Below are 19,423 nucleotides of genomic sequence, written 5' to 3'. Positions count from 1 at the left end.
TCTACTGAGCCAAAGAGATTGCTCTGTTTCTAAGAAGTCTGTGCAAATTCTGGGTGCTGTTTTTCTTGACGTTTTCATGTCTACATGCGAGAAGATTGCTAAAAAGCACAGTTGCTCTAAAAGGTCACTTAGTTTATCCTGCACTTTAAATATAGTTTCTTGAAAAGGAAGGTGTTTGAAATTGCAGTGAAGAGGGTGGAAATATCTGGAAAATTTGATGAGTTCTTACAATGGGGTGAGGTGTTTTGGTTTTTTTTCTTGTTATTGTCATCAGTGGCAGTTAGAGTTACTTCTACTTATTTAAGAAGTTTTAAATACATGGTGGGGAGAAGGAAAGTTCAGAGTGTTAAATATTTTTAGGTTGACAGCCTTCTATAGGTAAGTTACCACTGTGATGTTGGCTTTAGGAGGTTTCCATCAAGCAGCTCTAAAGCAGAAGTACATGTGGTGAGCAACAGGGCTGACTCTGCTCCTTTTTTTTCATTCTGCTTTTCAGCAGGGAAAAGCCTTCTCTGTTATTCACTTCTGTCATTACTCGTAATGTATCTTGAGATGAACAGATAAACAAGCTGTATTCTACACCAGAAATTAATTTTTAGTGTTCTTTTTCCCTCAGAGTCTTTGCATGTTGGCCCATGGTGATGGTTTTTGTTTTTCCCCAGGTTAAGGAACATTCGCTACGGCTTCAACACGATCCTCGTGATCCTGATCTGGCGCATCTTCATCGCAAGGTCACAAATGGCAAGAAACATCTGGTACTTTGTGGTTAGTCTGTGTTACAAGTTCCTCTCCTACTTCAGAGCCTCCAGCACAATGAGATACTGAGGAAGAGAATTTAGCATTAGGACATCTATGCATATGGTGGTCTAACTGCACAAACCCTGTAACATGTAGTCAGTCTCACATTTCGTGAAGCATAATTTCATTTTTAATTGAAGTGCGAAATAAGCAGTATGGTATTTGTAATGTTAGCTGTATATCTTCCTGGAAAAGGAGCAAATAACAAGGGCAAGTGCCACACTGAATTGGCTCAGAAAAGCATTTAGATAACTTTAAGTCTTTGACCTGGGGAAGACATATTAGACCACTGACCAACATAACTGTGCAATTTGGAACGTGTTTGATTGGAATCTGCCTTAACATGAGTTTTTTTCTTTTTAAGTTTTATTCCACATTGAGCAAGATAAATATTGGCATAGTAGATGCTAGTTGCTGTAGACCTATTTATTTGAAATTCTTCTAAATTACGAAGGGTTTTGCAAGTTGCAAAAGTGTACAAATGACTCTGGATCTCCTGAAATAAAATAATTGAGAATGTTTGTAATTTGTCTTTAGGTTTTGCTACTTCTTCCCTTCCCCTCAAAGTAGGGATGCAACAAGGGTGCTTCCTTTGCTTTAAAGGAAAAAAAGAAATTAAAAAATGAACCAACCTTTCTTATTTACTGAAAGGCCTTTTGTATATCTGGGCTTCAGAATGCACTTTGTGATTTGGTTCTGTGCTTGAACCTGGCTGTGCCCAACTTGCATTTGTGTTGGCATGAACAATTTGCTACTCTGAAAGCAGAATTGATCCTTGCATTCAGCAGATAAAAGGAAGTGTTACCTAGAGAGGGGTAAATGAATTCATTGACTGTCTTCTTTTTAATGATGTATTTTTTTTTTTATTGAGAACACAGAGCCAGCACTTCTGACTTCGAAGGGTAAATGTAATGAAAAGGAATTTATTATGCTTGGTTGCTATTTATATTGCTGGTAATAGTAGTGGGACAAGCTGTAGACTTTCATTAAGAGATACACCTGTTTTTAAGTTGTAAGCAATGTTAGCAAATACTTCAAGAATTAATATTTTTTTCCAAATCTCTGAGCTGTTAAATTTAATGCATGGTCAACACCAATGCACAAGCACACTTTTTCATCCCTGTCCTAGTAAAACCTCATTTCACTGGGCAAGCAGGGTAAGATGCACCTTGCTCCAAAATGAAGAGATGTTAACAGTTCTTCCATCTATCTTTTAACTTAAATTATTAGGTTTAAACCTGAAGAAATCTGGGTTTTTTCCTGCATGTTACTTTGCTTCAGTAGGGAAGACATTTGTAAAAATTGAAAGTTGTAAGAAAAAATTGAATCCTTATTTCTTTAATCCAAGGCAATACATGAAGATCCCTTTAAATTTTGGTTGCACAGATTTGGGAACACTGTGGTGTTCCTCTAATTCATGCACTGACCAGCACCCTTGTCCAGTGTTTGTTCATTCAAATCAGTTTGTATTGATGAATTTGTTCTTGAATCTGCCTGGAAAGGCAAGTAATGACTTAATTACACAAGAACTAAATTTTACTTGCCCTTGGTACTTTTTTGTCCTATTGAATTAAATTTGTAAAGAACTTATTTTGCTATTCTTCTAAAAACTCTTACTTTAAAGAGAGCACCTTTCCTGCAGGTGTATATCTCATTTTGAAAAGATAATGGCTTCCTTGTTGAAGCTAAATATTCTGTAGTAAGTAGTTATGCTGTAATTCCTTTTTTAAATTCCTGGTGTATATATAAAGCTAGTGATGAAAAGCCTAAATGGTCTAGGACCACACCTTGTGTGAGAGACCTCTGACTGTGGCTGAAATCAGTTAAGGCTTCTGTGCTTGGAGATGTTACACTTTAACAGATACAGTAGGTGTATGACATTTTTAGCTGCCTCCCCAAGTATCTCACTAGACCTGAAAGTATGCTTAAGCATTCCTGAATTCTAGACTTTATTCAGAGGGGCCTCCTGTCCACTGACACCCCTTGTCCCATGTTGGCACGTGGCTGAAGTTTGCTAAAGATAACTTCATCATACTCTGAAAGTTATTCTGTGAAACAATCCACTTAGGAATTTTGGTTGTTTCTAACTATACACATAATATATGAACATTATAACATGATACTTGTAACCTTGATTTGTTAACACTCAGATGAACTATGAAGCCAATGAACCCATTACTTCCGGTCCAAGACACTGCTTAGAAATTTAGTCTCTTGGATAAATAACAAAGAGAGAGATTACTTTAAGTCTAAGCTTATTTAACCTCTACACTAAACATTTGCCAATATAGAAATCCATTTTTTCCCCTCTTTGGAGACTGTTCTGTGCCCTATTGGTATCTTACACCAATTCATCAGTCATCCTATTGAACTGACAGTAGATTCAATGTCACATTTTTTCTGCTGGTTTTGTCACTTCCTGTGGTCAGTCTGTGAAATTCTACCTGGAACTATTGGATTTTTTCCATATGGGAGCCCTGTCCTGCAGTTCTTCACACCAGTGGTTGCACATAAAAGATGTTGGTCAGGAATATATACTGGAACTATATTTTGGTCCACGAAGGCAGACTCGAGTTTTGACTAGCAAGTTACAGGAGGGGTATCAGCTGGTTAATAGGAAGAGGAACAGACTGAAACAACATTATCACTGAACTGTTACTGGTATTAAAATTGGGGACCAGGAAAAAAAAGACATTTTCCTGTAATGTTTTTCTCTGCTGTAGGAACAGATGTTTGGAAACAAATGCTAAATCTGTGAGCTTTTATAAGACATAAACAGAAATATTGGGTGCCTTTGTTTGTAAACCAAAAATAAACAAATCCCTTCAAAGTTGTTACAGTGTTCATTGTATCTTTTTATGTTGTTTGGTCTAATTTGTGGAAAATACCCAGATAATTTAAATGCCACCTTAATATACAAGAGCATGCTCTTTTCCTATGTGAGAACTATGAAAATCAAGTTACTGATTCATGTGCATTTTAAAAAAAGCAAAACCAGAGAAACTTCACAATAACAAACCAAAACCTAAACCCCAGAAAGTCCATCAAACCCTCAGAATCTAAACTTTCATGAGCTTCCAGAATCTAATCCTTCATCAGAACACATGGTGAGGTATCTCTGCTCATGGTGACTGTTTTGTATGTCAACCCCTTTTCCCCTTGCTGTCATTGCTTGTTCATTTGTACTATTAGCTTCACCTTTATTTAAATAGCATGAACCCATCTGCATTTTCATATGGTTTAAAAAAAGGTACTGTGGTTTTGCAGAAGCTTTAGGATTAATATTTCAAGGAACTCCAGTTATTTATGGCATCTGCATTTCGTGGTGAGGGAGGGAAAGGTAGCATTAAGTCAGTGCATCACCAAAATGCTGTGGGTTTTTGTTTTTTATTTCTTGGAATATTCATTTTTCATAGATTCCTCCTCTTTTTTGTCAATAATACAATCCTAAAACTCTGCAAGCTGTGGTTTGGGGTCTGCCAGCTTTAAGCTTAACCTTTCCTTTATGACTAAAAAACCAAACCAAGATGGTTTTTGTTGATCTCAAATTCAAACTTGGAAGCAAAGAGCAAAAAGGTTTTAAGATGCTGTCCCCTATGTCTTGTGCTGTTGAACATTTTGCCCTTTCTTCATAGTACAGTATCAAATCCTGTGTTGTTGAGAAGCAAAGAACACGTTTGTAAAGGTAACTTGGATTGAGAAGCACCCAGCACTGAGCTGGGAAGTAAAACTTCCCATAATTGTGCATATTTCCCAGCCTGTTGAGCAGAGTTGGTAACAGAAATGAAGAAAAGCCACCAAAGAATCTCTGCTCTGGAGCAATGTACTGAAGTGTATTTTTGTTTGTCAATCTCTTTGTGCTGAAGCATGAGCAGTTTTTGTCTGGCCTGGAGACCCTGGCTGTGTGTTTGGGCAAATCTCCAGAAGCAGTGAAGCTGATGGCAATTGTCAGCTCTGATTTTCAAGATGTGCCCTACCATCATAAATGTAGAAGCACGGGTTGACAGGTCTCACTTAGCACTTTCAGTTCCAGGTTTCCTTCCTCTCTTGTGGAGCATTGCTCAGCCCCTCAGGCAGCTCTGGCCTCCTTTCTGCCTGCAGAGCACTTCCAGTTAAAGGTTGTGTAACTGAGCTGCTGCTCTGCCATCTCAAACTAAATTTAACCCTGCTTTGCTTCCAAGATATTTATAAATGCTTTTCTCCTTCGTGTTATCCCAGTGCTTCTCTTCAGTGCAGGAGCTTTGGCTTTCCCTGCTCCACAGCTATTGTTACTCACTGATAGGTAATTAGTAATTATGCAACTGTCTCTTCTGGAATATGGAACAATGACAGCTCTGAGCAGCTTTTATTCTTTCTATGGGAAGCAGGAGGAACCATGACTAATTGGTGAAAGCGCAAGTTCCAACATTAATGCACTGGAATGCTCGGAGCCATGGGCCCTAGGTAGGGTGAACGGGACTTTTTACTTATTGATTCAGTTACAGGCATTAACCTCAAGTCTTGGGATTGTTACCATAAGCCTTTAATATCACTCTAATTGAACTGTTAGAGCTTTGAGGATTGTCATTCTGTAGCCACTCTCACTTTTAGAAAATTCGTGGTATGACATGGAGAAGAAAGGCCTCTTTTACTTCTTAATGAGCATATGGAAAATAAGGAAACTTGCTATAGATCCTTAGAAGTTAAGAAATGAAAACCATCACTTAGTTACAATGTTCTGGGGTGTAGAATGAGCATTAAATCTTGAATTGCCCTTGCCCCTTATGGTAGGAGTTCCTATTGTGTCCTTTGTGTAGAATCAGCAGTCCAGTCCACCAGCAGCAGAAAGGAGCTGTGCTATTCCTGTGTTTATCAGCAAACATCTGATTTGCTACCTCTGTGAAAATTATTCAGTACTTAGACACTATTACCTTTTGTATGTCAGCCTTAATCCACATTCAAGATGGCATAATAGAATTGAATTATTTTTATCTTTATGAAACTCAGCTGCTCATCCTTTCCTTCATTCCTGATGAAATTATTCCAGAACTGGATGTCCAGGACACAAATAGTTGTGCTTGCTGTTTTAGGCACCTACTTGGGTGGAATTCAAGAATCTAAAGCCAGGAGACTTGACTTCCTCTAGTATACAGCTTTCTTAGTATGATTCAGAATCATAAGGCAAATGCTTAAAATAAGCAGAGACTTTGCAAAAGCAGTCACATTGTGGGGTGGGAGACACCGGTGGAAACAAAAGGAAATGGTTAAATTAAGGGAGCAGGAGGCTGAATAAGGCTAATATTTGTTCTCATGTACTCTCCTGTGTGAAATCACCTTTACTTTGAGAGACACTGCTTGGGTTTTTTTGCCTCCATCTTTGAAATCTATCTTACCTTTCCTGTTTTATAAAGGTTCTCCTAGTTTTTAGATCAGAAACCTGCAATTTGTTGCATGAGGCACACAGCACATAGGTTCAGAATCTTGTGCTTAGTAACTAAGCGAAGCATTCAAGGGAACTTCAGGCCAGATTTAATGTAGGACTCACAGTAATCACCTTTTTTCTCTGTGTCACTTTGCAACACTGACAATCCAGTTGGCAACTTCTGTGTTCAGGTCTTGGGTTCCATGTCCTCTTGCTGAAGAAGCTTTTTAAAAAGGAAGACCTGAGCTCTGGATTTAAATATGCTTCAGTAAGTCCTGGTACTGAAGTATTTTATGGAGTGAACCAACTCTTCAAAACTCTTGGCTCCTTTGTTTTCCTTCCCCACCCCAGGTGCTGCCATTGGTGCCTCTGCTCTTGCTACTCACTCAGCTGACTTGAGACAAAAAGATTGGATGCTCTTGGCTGTAAAAACTTCATTAATCCCAGGCACTGTAGGGAAAATGCCACTTTGGAGTTTTAATATTTTAAAATTCTACTTCTTGGAAACAAATGAAAGTCTTCTAATTTGCCTGGCCTAACACACATGCACTTTTAAGGTTACTTAGCAAGCAGAGCGTGTCTCACCACTTTTCAATCCAGGTATGTGGTTTTAAGTCACAGCTAATCTCTCCTTGTCGGTGATACCCGTGGTTTTCCTCTGATAAATATTTGATTTGGAAAGAAAAGCATACAAGGTAACTCCCACTCTGGTGACTCTAATTGAAAACCAAGTCTATCCATTTTTAATAGGAATGTGCTGCACTTAGCCCAGTAAGTCACCTTTGGATAGAGCAGCTGCTGCTTTGCTGGTTCCTGCATTTCAGAGCCAGTGGGTGCTCAGCACCTCTCTAGGAGTTCAAACAGCAGGAAATGTGACTTGAAATTCCATGGGGCATCAGGTGGCTGAAGATACTGTAGGGACTTCTATTCTGTGAAGGCTTTTTTGTAGCAGTCCTCTGGTTAGAGAAACAGAGAACAGTTCCATGTTTGCAAGTGTTAAGTGGTCTCCCTGTTTTATCAGTCTCTGCCATGGCTGCAGGGAAAGTACTGATAGGAGTTTATCTGTTGTTAGAAAATACTGGTTTTGTCTGAATTAATGAGTTGAAATATTAAAAATATGGCTTAGTAAAAAGAAAAATGCTCTGAAAACTCAGAGACACAGAATATGGATGCAATTGGTGATTTTCTCTTTAAAGTTTGTCCTAACACCTATCAAATAGGTGTTTGCTTTTATTAGAAATTAACTTTTTAAACTAAGTGCAAAAACATCTGCTAGTTCTTCTTGGCACTTCTTTTTTTCTTTGTTTTAAACTCATGCAGTCTTGCCACTAGCCATTCTGGTAGAAAGGTGGGAGTTTTGCTTTCTGTCTTGTTTAAAGGTTATTATCCTGGGAGCCAGCAGTGATCAGTGTTGCTGTCATGGAAGCTGAATGAACAACTTGGAAAAAATGCTCCCCTCACTTGTGGGAGCTTTCCAGGTGCTTGGCATGCAGGTTTAGCAATGAACCTTTTTCTGGCAGGCTTCTTTTGGGGTTAAGCTGGAAGTGTGGTGGCATAGTAAGATAACTTGCCTGAAAGAGGCATCTCCTCAGGCACTTCAGAGCCAGAAAAACACCCCAAGTGGAAAGCCAGTATCACCTGCACATTTCCAGTAACACCCTTCATAATCCTGAGAGGTTGTTGCCCACTACACTGAGATGTTTTTTGCATTTGCTGTCATAAAGCTATTGAAGCATGACAAGTGAAGATGATGATTTGCATCCTGAGGGATGATTAAAGCATGAAATCTTTGTACAGGTCACATTTCTCTTAATTCCTCTCCCCACCTATGCCACATGGACTGGCTCCTGTGTTGAGATCACTTTGTTATTTTTAGAAACCCAGGTGGGAGAGTTTAGAACAGGTAATTGTTAGCAGGTGGTGCTGCCAAAAGACACAGGTGTTGCACAGTAACTGCCTGGGGCTTTAGAGCAGAATGAGGAGGAGTTCAGCTGTGCCTCAAGTGATGCTGAAAGAAAGGGCTGCCACCACCTGAAACTGAGGGTTCTACTGCCAGCCCTGCTGCCCAGGGCATCTCCTGTTCCATTCTGGGCTTTTGAGAGCTGGTGGCTGCTGCATCTTCTCAGAAACTGTTGCTGGTTCCCTTCAGCAGCAGCAACCATTTCACAGGATCCCTTAGGAAGTCAGGCAGAGATGGAGATGGACACAGAATGCAGGCAGAAGATGGGAGGAAAAATTTCAGCCTTTTTGCAGGAATTGCTGTTTGAGACTTGTCTAAAGCCTTCTGCCCAACTACCTTATGATAGCAAGAAGCACTTGTGCTTAAAGGAATGGGACAGTGATAAAAAAGTGTCTGATTTTATACAACTCCTTTAAATGATACTTGCAGAGCTTGTTGGGAGTATTTGCATCTGGCTGAAAGAAGAGTGGAAAATGAAAGTTAAAAAGGAAGGTAGATGGTAAATCACTGCTCTTAAAATCTTCCTACTGCTGTTCTTTTCTTTAGGGTGGAAATTGTAACTGCCTTTGAGATTGTGTTTGGGAAGTAAATGCTTTAATGAACTATTGTAAACACTGATTTTTTGCTCCTGCAGGAATTGGTTTTAGTTAAATGTAAAACTGCTGCAGGGTGATGTCTCAGGCTGCTGAATTCTCTTCTGCCAAATTGAACTATCTGAGGGAAGATAAAAGGTACAAAGGCTGTGAGTGAAATTTTATTGTATTGCAGGTTTTGAACAACAGACTCCTGGCCACTGTCTGGGTTGTCTTTGGGCTAAAATAATTTGAATACACGTGATGTGGGTTGGTAGGCTCTACTTGGATTTCACTGCACTGACATTTTGAGCTGTGTTATTAAGCTTACTAGAAAAGCAATATTCAATATTCTGAAGACATGCAATTACCCTTGGTATGCACTCAGACTGTAACATTATCAGAGCAGATTTTCTGACACTGCTGTGCTTTCACTTCTTTTTCTTTGGAGAAAAACGACTGAAGAAGTTGTTTGTTGGGAACTGAGAAGCAGAGCCTAGGTCAGTCTCACCTGGTAATTAACTTCTTACGCAGAGTCTTGCCTCAGGGGACTGTAAGTGCTGCCTGCTACCAGTGTTGTGCTTTAAAAGAACCTGAGTAAACAATTTATACAGGCAATACTTTTCACATTCATTGAAGTTTAACACTTTGCAGACTACATTACATTGTGATATTTAGCCTGTATTAAAGTTAAATATTTTCTAACTCAGTATTAAATAGCAGATTAAAATGCCAGTGCCAACTTCCAAATAAAAATCATCCTCTCTAAATTACATGATTTTCTCTTTTTTGGGTGTAAGTTCTACAAGCATATATGTGTACACACACACACCATATATATATATATATTGATACACACAGATACACAAATGTATGAGTGTTTCCAATGTCCATCTTGTTAGCAAAAGCTTAAATCTTGTAGTGCAAGGTGGACAAGAGGATTTGCACTGCTCCAAGGAGCTGGAAAGTTTTTCATCTCCATTTCACCCTTACAGGTGGACTGAATGCACTTTGGAGCCTTACAGGCCTGGGCTGGTTTAGTTTCTAACAGAGAGCATGAGTTGTCAATAAGTTCTGTTCCACGGCAATTGAGTTGTGAATAGAAAGGATTAGCAAAGAGTGTGAAAAATTAAAAATTATGCCATAAGAGCTATTTTTGTGGCTGCAGTAAGAGGTGTGGGCTGTAGTTTCTTTCCTGTTGGGGTTGAAAGCTTGGAAAATTGGAAAATGATCTTGCTGAGAGGCAGCGTCAGAGCTTGAAAGTGCTTTTTGCACGTGCTTAGCAAGAAATGGAGAGGTGAAAGTACAGGAGTAGGTTCAGCTGCATTGCATGACAGGCACTCTCCTCCTGCCAGTTAATGAAAACAGCCTGGGACCTTGTAACTGCACACATTTAAAGGGATAAAAAAAGCCTTTTATTTTCCCTTTTCCCACAGCTCTGTAGGAGCTGTGCTCTAGAGTTAATTTTTAAAGCCAGCTGGAATGCAGAGCTAAGCAGTGGTCGAGGGAATGTGCTGGTGCCCTGTTCAGAGGAATATTGCAGATGCTGTTGCTGTGGTGTGTTTTTTTTTGGAGTGACAACTCATTAGCACAGGGAGGATGAGCCAAAAGAGTAGGTGTCCCCACAGTGGGGCTGTACAGTGGGCAGACCTTTGGGCAAGCAGTGATGGGCACGGAGCTCTGCTGGTGGTGGCTGCTCCTGGAAACTGAATAGTGCCCTCAGACACGAGCAAGGGCTGCTGTTCCCCCTGGTGTGGTTCTCCTGGGTCTCTCCCATGGAGGCTGGGTGCCCTGCCAGAGCTCTGATCCCTGTCCCACACCTGTTTGTCCCTCCTGTGCCTCTGCTGGGATGAGAGGGAATTCCTGGAGGCAGCTCCAACGTGCTCACATTCCTGCAGCCTCTCGCAGAGTCCCATCTCCTCTGGGGTCTCTCAGGGCTTCCATGGTGAACTCTGCACCTGGCTGGGTGGAATTTGGCAAACAGGCCAGGCCTGATCTGCTGCCAGGGCTCCAAACCCAGGAGTGTGAGGGAAGGAGTAAAGGGGATCTCCTGTGGGAACAGATGTTGTGCCAAGGGGAATTTGAATGGCAAAACCAACTCCTCTCACTGACTCAAGGCCAGGCTGGATGGGCTATTGAGCAAATTAGTGCAGTGGGAGGTTGGGGTGGGATCATCCCTGAGCTCCCTCTCAGTCCAAACCATTCTTTCATTCTTGTGAACTACTACATTCCACATTTTGTAGGGTATGAGGAATGTTCTGATTAAAGAGAAGTTCCCTGAAAGGAAAAAAAAGTGTCTAAACAGGCAAACCACCCAGCTCAGATGCCATTTGAGGTTGGCCAATTAAAGCTACACAGCAGCAGATGATTTAATTTAGGCTTTAATTCTAAAAGCAGCACTTTTTGCTCATAAGCTCTCTATAGGAGAGAACTATGCATGAGTGAAGTCTGCCAAGCTTGGTGGGATGTTTGGGTGCCAACAGCAATCAAATTTGGCAAAATGGAGCTTCCTCTGGTCTCATTTCCCTGGCCAAGAAGTCAAGATCATTAAGCCTCAGCTGGACTTCTCATAACTCCTCTATAACTCCTCTGTAGCTCCTCAGCTGGAGTTGTACATACTGAAGTTTTTGAGTGTCCAGATGGTCAAAAATATCTGTAAAATATGCAACAGAAGAGTGGCATCTCAGGGGTTCGGAATTGATTTTTTTTGTTTGTTTTTCTTGTTTTTGTTTCAGCCTTTCTGCTATTCTAACCTTTGCAGTGGCCACTCATGCACCACTAAGTGATGCAAAATCCTAGTTTTGTTTATTGAATTGTATCACTTTAATAATAGAATCTTGTACCGGGGATTTCAGAGCGAGGAATCAATTAGTATAACAAAAAAAAATAAAATTTCCAGTTTGAGAAGTTTTAAGCTAAACTGCACCCAAATTCTGTAGTCGAGGTTTTTCCACTTCCATTTAGCCCAGACAGTTGCTCTGTGTGTGTCAGTTTTATGTTTAACTCAATCTGGGCAGGAGAACCTTGCCTGGACACAGCACACAAGTGACAAAGGCTGTGAAAGCCTGGAAAATCAGGCTGTAACCAGAATCTTCCTGTGCTCAGTGGTGAATCCTGGCCAGTGGGCGAGGCTCTGGGGCCCTGCAGCCTGTGACTGACTCTGCTGTTTGAAAAGTGACTCATACTGAGCACACCTAGGGAGTAATCACTCCTTTCCTGCCTGCCTCTCTCCTCCCTGTAACAATGGCAATATTGGAGATTAATTATTAACTCCTCACAGTCCTTAGCCCAGCATCCTTCCTGCAGGCTCAGAGAGGCTCTGAAGCTGCAGGAATGTTTTGCTTGGCTTTCCTGTTGCCAAAGACTCTGCTAAGCCCACAGAGAATCTCTAACATTGCAGGTAGAAATACTGGAGTGTGAAATTTTGAATTTTGTTTGTGTATTTTTTTCTTTTTTTTTTCCTTTTTTTTGGTAGATTACTCTGGAGGTAAGGATGTGCCTCACTGAAGTTTGCTGTGTTGTTTTTCTGTCCTACCCCATTTCCACTCATCCACCTGCCCCGACACAAATGTACCAACTCAAGATTTCTGTGCTGAGCTTTTTGTTTTGGTTTAGTTGGTTGGGGTTTTTTTGCATGAAAAGATACCAAAAACTGCAGTTTACCCCTGACCCTTGCTCCAGAGAAAGTAGAGAGTTCCTAAACCATGAATTAGTGATGGAACCCCATACATATTACATTAGGGCAAGGAACAGGGCAGAAAGTGGTGTGTGCTAATTCAATATAAACCAGCACAGAGTGGCACAAAATGACAGCATTCTGCAGTATTTGTGAGCTGCAGTTCTGAGGGCTTGACATGCACTTTCCTACATAAAAAGGGTTGCATTGTGCACAAAGTTGTGAAAGAAACGCTGCTGTTCAGTGTGTTTCAGCTGTTTTTTTTCTGCAGGGAGTTAGTATTTGCTGTCTACTTTGTTGTGTGGCTGTTTTTTTCGCTTTTTGATTTTTTCAGAACTGGCCAAAGCTCTTGCATGATCAGCACAGGGCTGTTCACCACCCCCATGGCCACAAAGTCTTGAGCTTGCACAGAATTTGTAGTGGTGTAATTCTGTCTCCTGTTTACACCAAATTGAGAGCAAAGATTGTCCAGTTTACCTGAACACCGTGTATGCCTTGGTTGAATTCATTTTGGTGTCTTTGGGCCAGGAATAAATGTGGTGGCCAATCTCCTTGTGCCACTCTGGCAGAAATGAGTGTCCTCAAGAAAGAGGGCTGGCATTAGACCTCACCTGCCTGCCTTAGGAGGATTCCATTGCAAAGAATCTGATGGTTTCAGCTGCTGCTGATGGTGTGAATGCCTCACATCTGCTGATCAAAGGCAAAAGCCTTTCTGTCTCTGAGCATGGTGTGGTTTCTGTGGTGTTCTATGATGTTCCTCAGAGGCCTCCAGCTCTTGGCTGAATTGCTCAAGAGACTCAAGCAGTGGCACAGTTCACTTTTCCACCCACTGCAGTTTCACCCTGGCCCTGGAACTCCTTTAACTCCATCTTCTTTAAGCTTTTAAGACTCTTCTGTGATGGTTTTGTTGCAATGTGCTGCTGGGGGCTGGCTCTGCCCTGTCACTGCAGGCCTGACAGGAGGAACCTGCACCCTTAAGCTCTCTCAGCTTTGCCAAATATTGCTGAGACAGCCGAAATTTATCCCTTCCAAAGCAGGCGTGTGCTGGGCTGGCTGTACATCCATGACTCTGCTTCACAGCTTGCATGATCACATTTCTTACAAACAATCCAAGGGTGTTTCAGGTTTTTTTGTATCTCTGCTATTTAGCATTTTTGCTGTTGCTCTTTTTGCCTCTTCCCTTCCCAATTCTTTTTTCAGTCATGCTTGCACATTCAAAGTACTGAATATTTTTAAGGCAGAGTTCTCATTTCCTCCTCATTATTTACAGCTACACCAATGGCTGCAGGGACAGGGAATCCCCTTGGTTTCAAGACCAAAGTTTTCTACTTCCCCTTGCTTGTCCTGCTGTGGCATTTACTGTAGCACAAAGTCTGTTCCTTAAAGGAAAAAAAAACAGACTTTCATTGCTGGTAATACCTGAGACACAAGTCTCCTGTGGCAGCAGCTATTGCAGTGGTAGAAGCTGCTTGTGAGCAGGAGTCTGGTGATGAAAGTGAAAAAATAGGAATATGGATCCAGCTGGAGAATTCTAAGCTGTCCACAGCTTAAACCCAGATGACTTTGTGTCAGTGCGTCTACAAGGGTGAATCCTGCTCAGGGATTTGCTGTGGGGCAGAAAGGGTTTGCAAATTCCTGCCCCTTGTACCCTCACCTCATGGAGAATGACCACAAAACGGGCAAAACCAGACAAAACCAAAACCCCTGCAGCCAGATCTGTGCTGGCTGTGTCACTGATGTGCATCATGTGGCTCCTCATGATGCACATTGGAACTTTGCAGATGCCTCAGTTTTCCTTACGCTTTCTCTGCAACCACGAAAACCACACTGAAATGAATTTCTACAGAGCCTTGAAAGGAGTGTGAACCAAACCTTTTGACATGGCTTTAAACATCTCGCTGTGTTTGAATGAGTTTTGCCTTGCAGTGCCAAGGGGAAACCATACATTTTTATCGAAAACCATAAATTTTATGTTGATTTTTACAGCTGACTGTTATTGAACCAGACCATGGGAAGTTAATCCACCCACCTCGGTGGCAGAGCTGGTGCTGTTCTGCCATCTGATGGCAGAGCTGGGACAGAACAGGGCTCCTGCCTTTCTCAGTGCTGGTTACTGTGGGTATATCCCACGAGCAGGATAAATGTCAGTGCAGGGGATCCTGCTGTTGCCTGTATTTTAATTGGAAATAAGGAATTATCCCATCCTTGTTCATTTATCCTGTTTGGCCTGGCTTTCCCCATCTCTCTGGAATGATTTGCTCCTTGTGCTTCCCACACTCTCACATTGCTCTGGGAACATCAGAAGCAGAAGACAAACTTCTGATTTTAACTTTTTTGCCATTCCCCCCTCTGTCTCTCTTGTTCTTTATGTCTCCATTTCCATGTTTAAAAGTGGGAACTGTGTATCTGGAAGTCTTTTACAATCCCAACCCACTCCCTAGATTTCAGCCTGAAAATACCCCAAATTTGAAGAGTTTTAAATCCACCTTTCTACAGGTTTGGCACAACATAAATAACTTTATGAGCATGATACTTCTTGACTTTGTTCTTTCCTCCTTTCTGGCTTGATCTCCCAGCAGCTGAAGGCTGTGAGCCTGCTCTTGATTGCATTTGATTGTGTCATTGAAAATGAGTGACTTGGCCATGGAGACCTGAAAGAGAGCAAACAGACCCTGGGCAAGACTCCTGTAACAGGGGAAGCTGCTCTCACTTGGCTGATCAGGAGCAAATACATGGATTACTCCTGGACTTCCTTCTCCTGGACTTTAAAGCCAGTTTGAGAGGTCATTCATCTCTTCCTACTCTTTGGGCTCAAGCTCCATCTCCCAGCAAGGCAGGGAGATGTGAACCAGGCTGGGCAGGGACACCTGGAGCCACCTGCAGTTCTCTTCTTTCACCTCCTAGTCTTGATGTGATGTGAAGTGCAGACATGAGTGACAGCATTTTTATTTTATTTTATTTTTATTTTTAGTATGTTTCTGAAGAAATTTGTAAGGATTCATCTCACTGCCGCCTGCCTGAGATGGCATATTTCTGTATTTTGAGCACATTCTGTAAGCACTGTAATACTGTAAATCTTTACCATGCTAAAAGCATTGAAATGTATCCACTGTGCTCTCCGAAAATCAGGTGATGTACTGGATTTTTTATTTTTTATTTCTATTTACCTTGAGCAGCTGCCACTGTGCTATTAAGACTTTGCATTTCACAGAACATTCCCAAGGGAACTAAGCTGGGAGTTAAGTGACCAACTTGCTTCTGACTGCTGCTAATTTGTTTAATCCATATGCCAAATATTAGCTGAAAAGCTTTAGTATTGATCTATCCTTACAAAGCATTTTGAGATATTCAGGGCAAATATTTAAGCTAAGCACAATTTTGTCCCCTCTCTCTTCCTTCATTTGTCCTTTCCTAATTAATCAGTTTAAGGCTGGACTCCACCCAAGGGAAGCTTTGGCTGATATCAATGCATTGTGCTCTCCATAGCCTGAAGTATTTCTGCATTTCTTGGCCTTGTTTGGTTTTGGTCTTGTTTGCTTTGAAAGGTAAAATTTCTGTCTGGGAGGAGACTTACCTACAAAAAGGAAAATTGCTCATCACAGATGTAAGTAACTGAACCTGTATCTATAATTCTCATCTACTGGAAAATGGAAAAACGGAGCTGCAGTGAAAAGTGCGAAAAGGCCAGCAGCTGCTGTTTCTTTTAATTCCTGGTCACCAGTGACTTTTGGCTGGTACATCAATTATTAAGCATTGCAGGCTGAAAAAATGCCTTTTGTGTTAAAATTGTGCTCATTTTTTATTGCACAGGAGGCTCAAATAGATCTTGATGTATATCCAAAATCCTGAATTAAAGAACAGATGTTCTGGGAAACAGCTTCTTGGGGGGTTTCTGTGGGTTCTTCTTGCCCCAAGCGCTCCTTTGTGCATTCTTGCCATTGTGCACTTTGTTCTGTGCCCTGATGGGCCAGCTGGAGAATTTAGGAGGGTGCAGAGAGCTGAAGTGAAAACATTATCAAGATCCAACTCTTCAGTTTTACTGCTCCCTCCGAATCCTTGCTGGAGTTGATTGGAGGCAATAAAACACAACTCAGGGTATCTCTGAGGCAAGAACCCTCATCCCTTTCAGTTTTGGGGTGGGCTGCAATGGGAACAGTGAGGGAGGAAGTGTTCAAAGTCTCACTAAGTCCTCTGCATCCAGGGGAACCTGAACTGTGAGGCTCACTAATACTTGGGAGGGTGTGGAGCAGACCTAAGCTGTGCAGGGCTGGGAGCAACTTTTCCTCTTTAAACTCCAGAGTTACTGTATGACTTTTCACTCCTGCTGTGCTGCTGAAAGCTAACAAAGCTACTACAAAGCTACTCTGCTCTTTGGGGATCTTCACCCCTGAAGAAAAGGGATTTCTTCGTACCTGGAGTGTGATAGGTGGTACCTCAACATTTCAGGATACTTGAAGGCTGAGGCACCTTTATTCACCAGAACTAGGCAGGAGCTTGGAGCATGAGCTTGCCACAAAGCTTGGAACAGAACTGAAAATTCTGGATCTGCTCTGAGGACAGGGCTGTGTCTAGAACAGCCCAGCTGAATTTCATGATGGATTTTGACTCTTTAAATTGTAAGTGGGGGCTACATATGGAAGGAACGGGCTGGGTTATGTCTAGAGCATGTATTCATTCCTTTGCATTGACACTGGCATTCAATTTTTGATAAAAAGCTTTGGTCAGGAAACCAATCCAGCTATAAGAGCAAACCCAGCTCCATAAAACAAGCTCAGGTCTCCACAGAGCCTGGCCAGAGCTGAGACTGGCACGAGGGGAATGGCAGCAGCACTTCCATGGGAGGTGGGGCACAGCCGCCCTCTTGGTAGCGGCCTAATTTTGGGGTGGTTTAAAGCCATCAGGGATCAGCAAGCACTGCCAGAACCCTCATCAGTTATTTTTGATCACTTGGGAAGGATTTGCCTTCTGGTGTTTGGCTGTCAGTTTGGTAGAGAAACAGGCACCTGTCAGCACTGTTTTTATTAATAGATGGAATTACATAGGTTCAAAATTATACTGGCTTTTAACTTTTGTCTCTGACCTTTTTATAAATACTTATTTTCTAAATTTTCAGACAAACAATCTGCTCCCCAAAAAAGGCTTGGTTGGATGACTGAAAAATCGTGGATATGATTTTTTTCTGGAAAACTAATTGATAGCACAGTGAGCATTGTAAAGTTTTAGTTTGTAGGTGTTTTTTTGCAATTTTTACCCAAATTTAGATATAATCCTAAACCAGAAGACCAGATTAACTAGGATTCATGTGGGAATATGGAGCTGAAATCTTGTAGTTTGTCTTTTGTAAGTCAGGTATATTTATCAGTGATCTCTGATGGTCTAAAAAAGTACATGAATCCCAAACCCATGAATCCCAAGTGAAGGTGTAGCATGGTTTGGCTTTGAGATGTGACTTTATTTGTACAGAGGGAGAGGGGAAAAACATGGTTGGGAATTGCATAGGTACTTAATGTTGTGATTTTAAGATCTGAGAATCCTTAATTCCCTCAGCTTTTCAATTTATTGGCCTTTGAAGTAACATAAAGGCTCTGACTAAAAAAAGGTGAATGCCAAGCTCCCCTCTCTCAATGGGAGGGTGGATGGTGGCTTTTAAAGCATAATAAAACTGAGGTGAGTGTTTTGCTGGTGCCATTCAGGATCTTTCATAAACTTTTGGGGAAAAGGTAGGCAATAATAGGCTTACCTTGAGAATTAGATTTGATTTTTTCCTTGTTGTTACAGCAAGCTTGGAGTCATTGGAATTACAATAGGTTAAAACTGATGAAAAATAAGTTTGTTGGAAAATCAAAATTCCTGCCCAACTATCCAAACATAAATACGTTAAGTCCGAGTTAAAACTAATCTTCTTTCAGTTAAGAATTATTGGATTCAGAAGAGTAGTACATGAATTATAAGATTTATGAAGTTTCATATTTCAAGAGAGTATATTTTGTTTAGAATATGATACCATGAATTTTATTGAGCTTAGAGATTTTCCAGTTTTCCTGCAGTGACCTTGCAAACTGTTAGGATGTGACCAGTGACCCTCGAAAGCACAGCTCATTGTATTTAAAAAACCAAAGCACAAAAAAAAAAAAAAAAAAAAAGCCAAAAGACCAATCCCATTTGATCTTGAAGATCAGTTTTTTCTACTGATCTTCTAAGAGGTTGTTGCAGACATCTTTTATGGAAAATCCTTTCCTTAGGATTTTTCCTCCTGAGAAGCTGAGAGGCCTCAGGAACAAAATGTAAACAATGATTATCTGCTGCTGTGGAATGCAACAGGTGCATCTGTGATTGGCCCATGTTGGATGTTTGGAATTAATGGCCAATCACAGCCCAGCTGGCTCGGAGAGAGCCACAAACCTTTGTTATCATTCTTTGCTATTCTATTCTTAGCTAGCCTTCTGATGAAATCCTTTCTTCTATTCTTTTAGTATAGTTTTAATGTAATATATATAATAAAATAATAAATCAAGCCTTCTGAAACATGGAGTCAGATCCTCGTCTCTCTTCCCTCATCCAAGAACCCCTGTGAACACCGTCACAAGAGGTCAATTACTAACCAGCATTTGCTGCTCATTGTACCCTTCACTCTTTGTTCCCTTGTCTCTTAAACTTTACATTGTCACTGGGTGAATACATTTTCTGGATCTGGATTTCCTCCTCAGACAGGAGCAGCAACATGAAGAGACTTTTCTAGCAAGAATTAAACTTCCTCTATCCTGCAGTTGGGCCATCTCAGTGTTCCACTGACCCAGTGCAGTCTGTGTTCCCTCCCACCAGCCCTGGACTCCTCTAAAAACCCCTCAAAGCCAGCAGAAAAAGCAATTGGAGGGCTTTGATGATGAACCTTCTAAATATTCTTCACTTTCTCTTGGTCTTAAACTTATTGGGTGTGTGCATGATTGTTTTTTAATGGCCTCACAGCAAGGAGCAGCTGTGCACATTTCTACAGCACTTTGGTTTACAAGCATTTC

General features: G+C 41.2%; 1 protein-coding gene across 3 annotated transcripts in view; it reads left to right on the top strand.

Annotated features, from left to right (window-relative positions):
* Nucleotides 1-3,632, top strand: part of FAR1 (fatty acyl-CoA reductase 1) — a 34,428-nt gene extending 30,796 nt beyond the window's left edge. For all 3 annotated transcript variants that reach the window (XM_054635012.2, XM_077179563.1, XM_077179564.1), the window contains one exon: nt 663-3,632. In XM_054635012.2, coding sequence (XP_054490987.1) covers nt 663-825 — 163 coding nt within the window. In that variant the 3' untranslated portion in view covers nt 826-3,632. The remainder of the gene's footprint in view (nt 1-662) is intronic.
* The last annotated feature ends 15,791 nt before the right edge of the window (nt 3,633-19,423 follow it).

This window comes from Agelaius phoeniceus, chromosome 6 (assembly GCF_051311805.1).
Source record: "Agelaius phoeniceus isolate bAgePho1 chromosome 6, bAgePho1.hap1, whole genome shotgun sequence".
NCBI classification, from domain to species: domain Eukaryota; kingdom Metazoa; phylum Chordata; class Aves; order Passeriformes; family Icteridae; genus Agelaius; species Agelaius phoeniceus.
The sequence above is the reverse complement of the archived record's forward strand: the minus strand, read 5'-3'. Positions and strand labels throughout refer to the sequence as shown.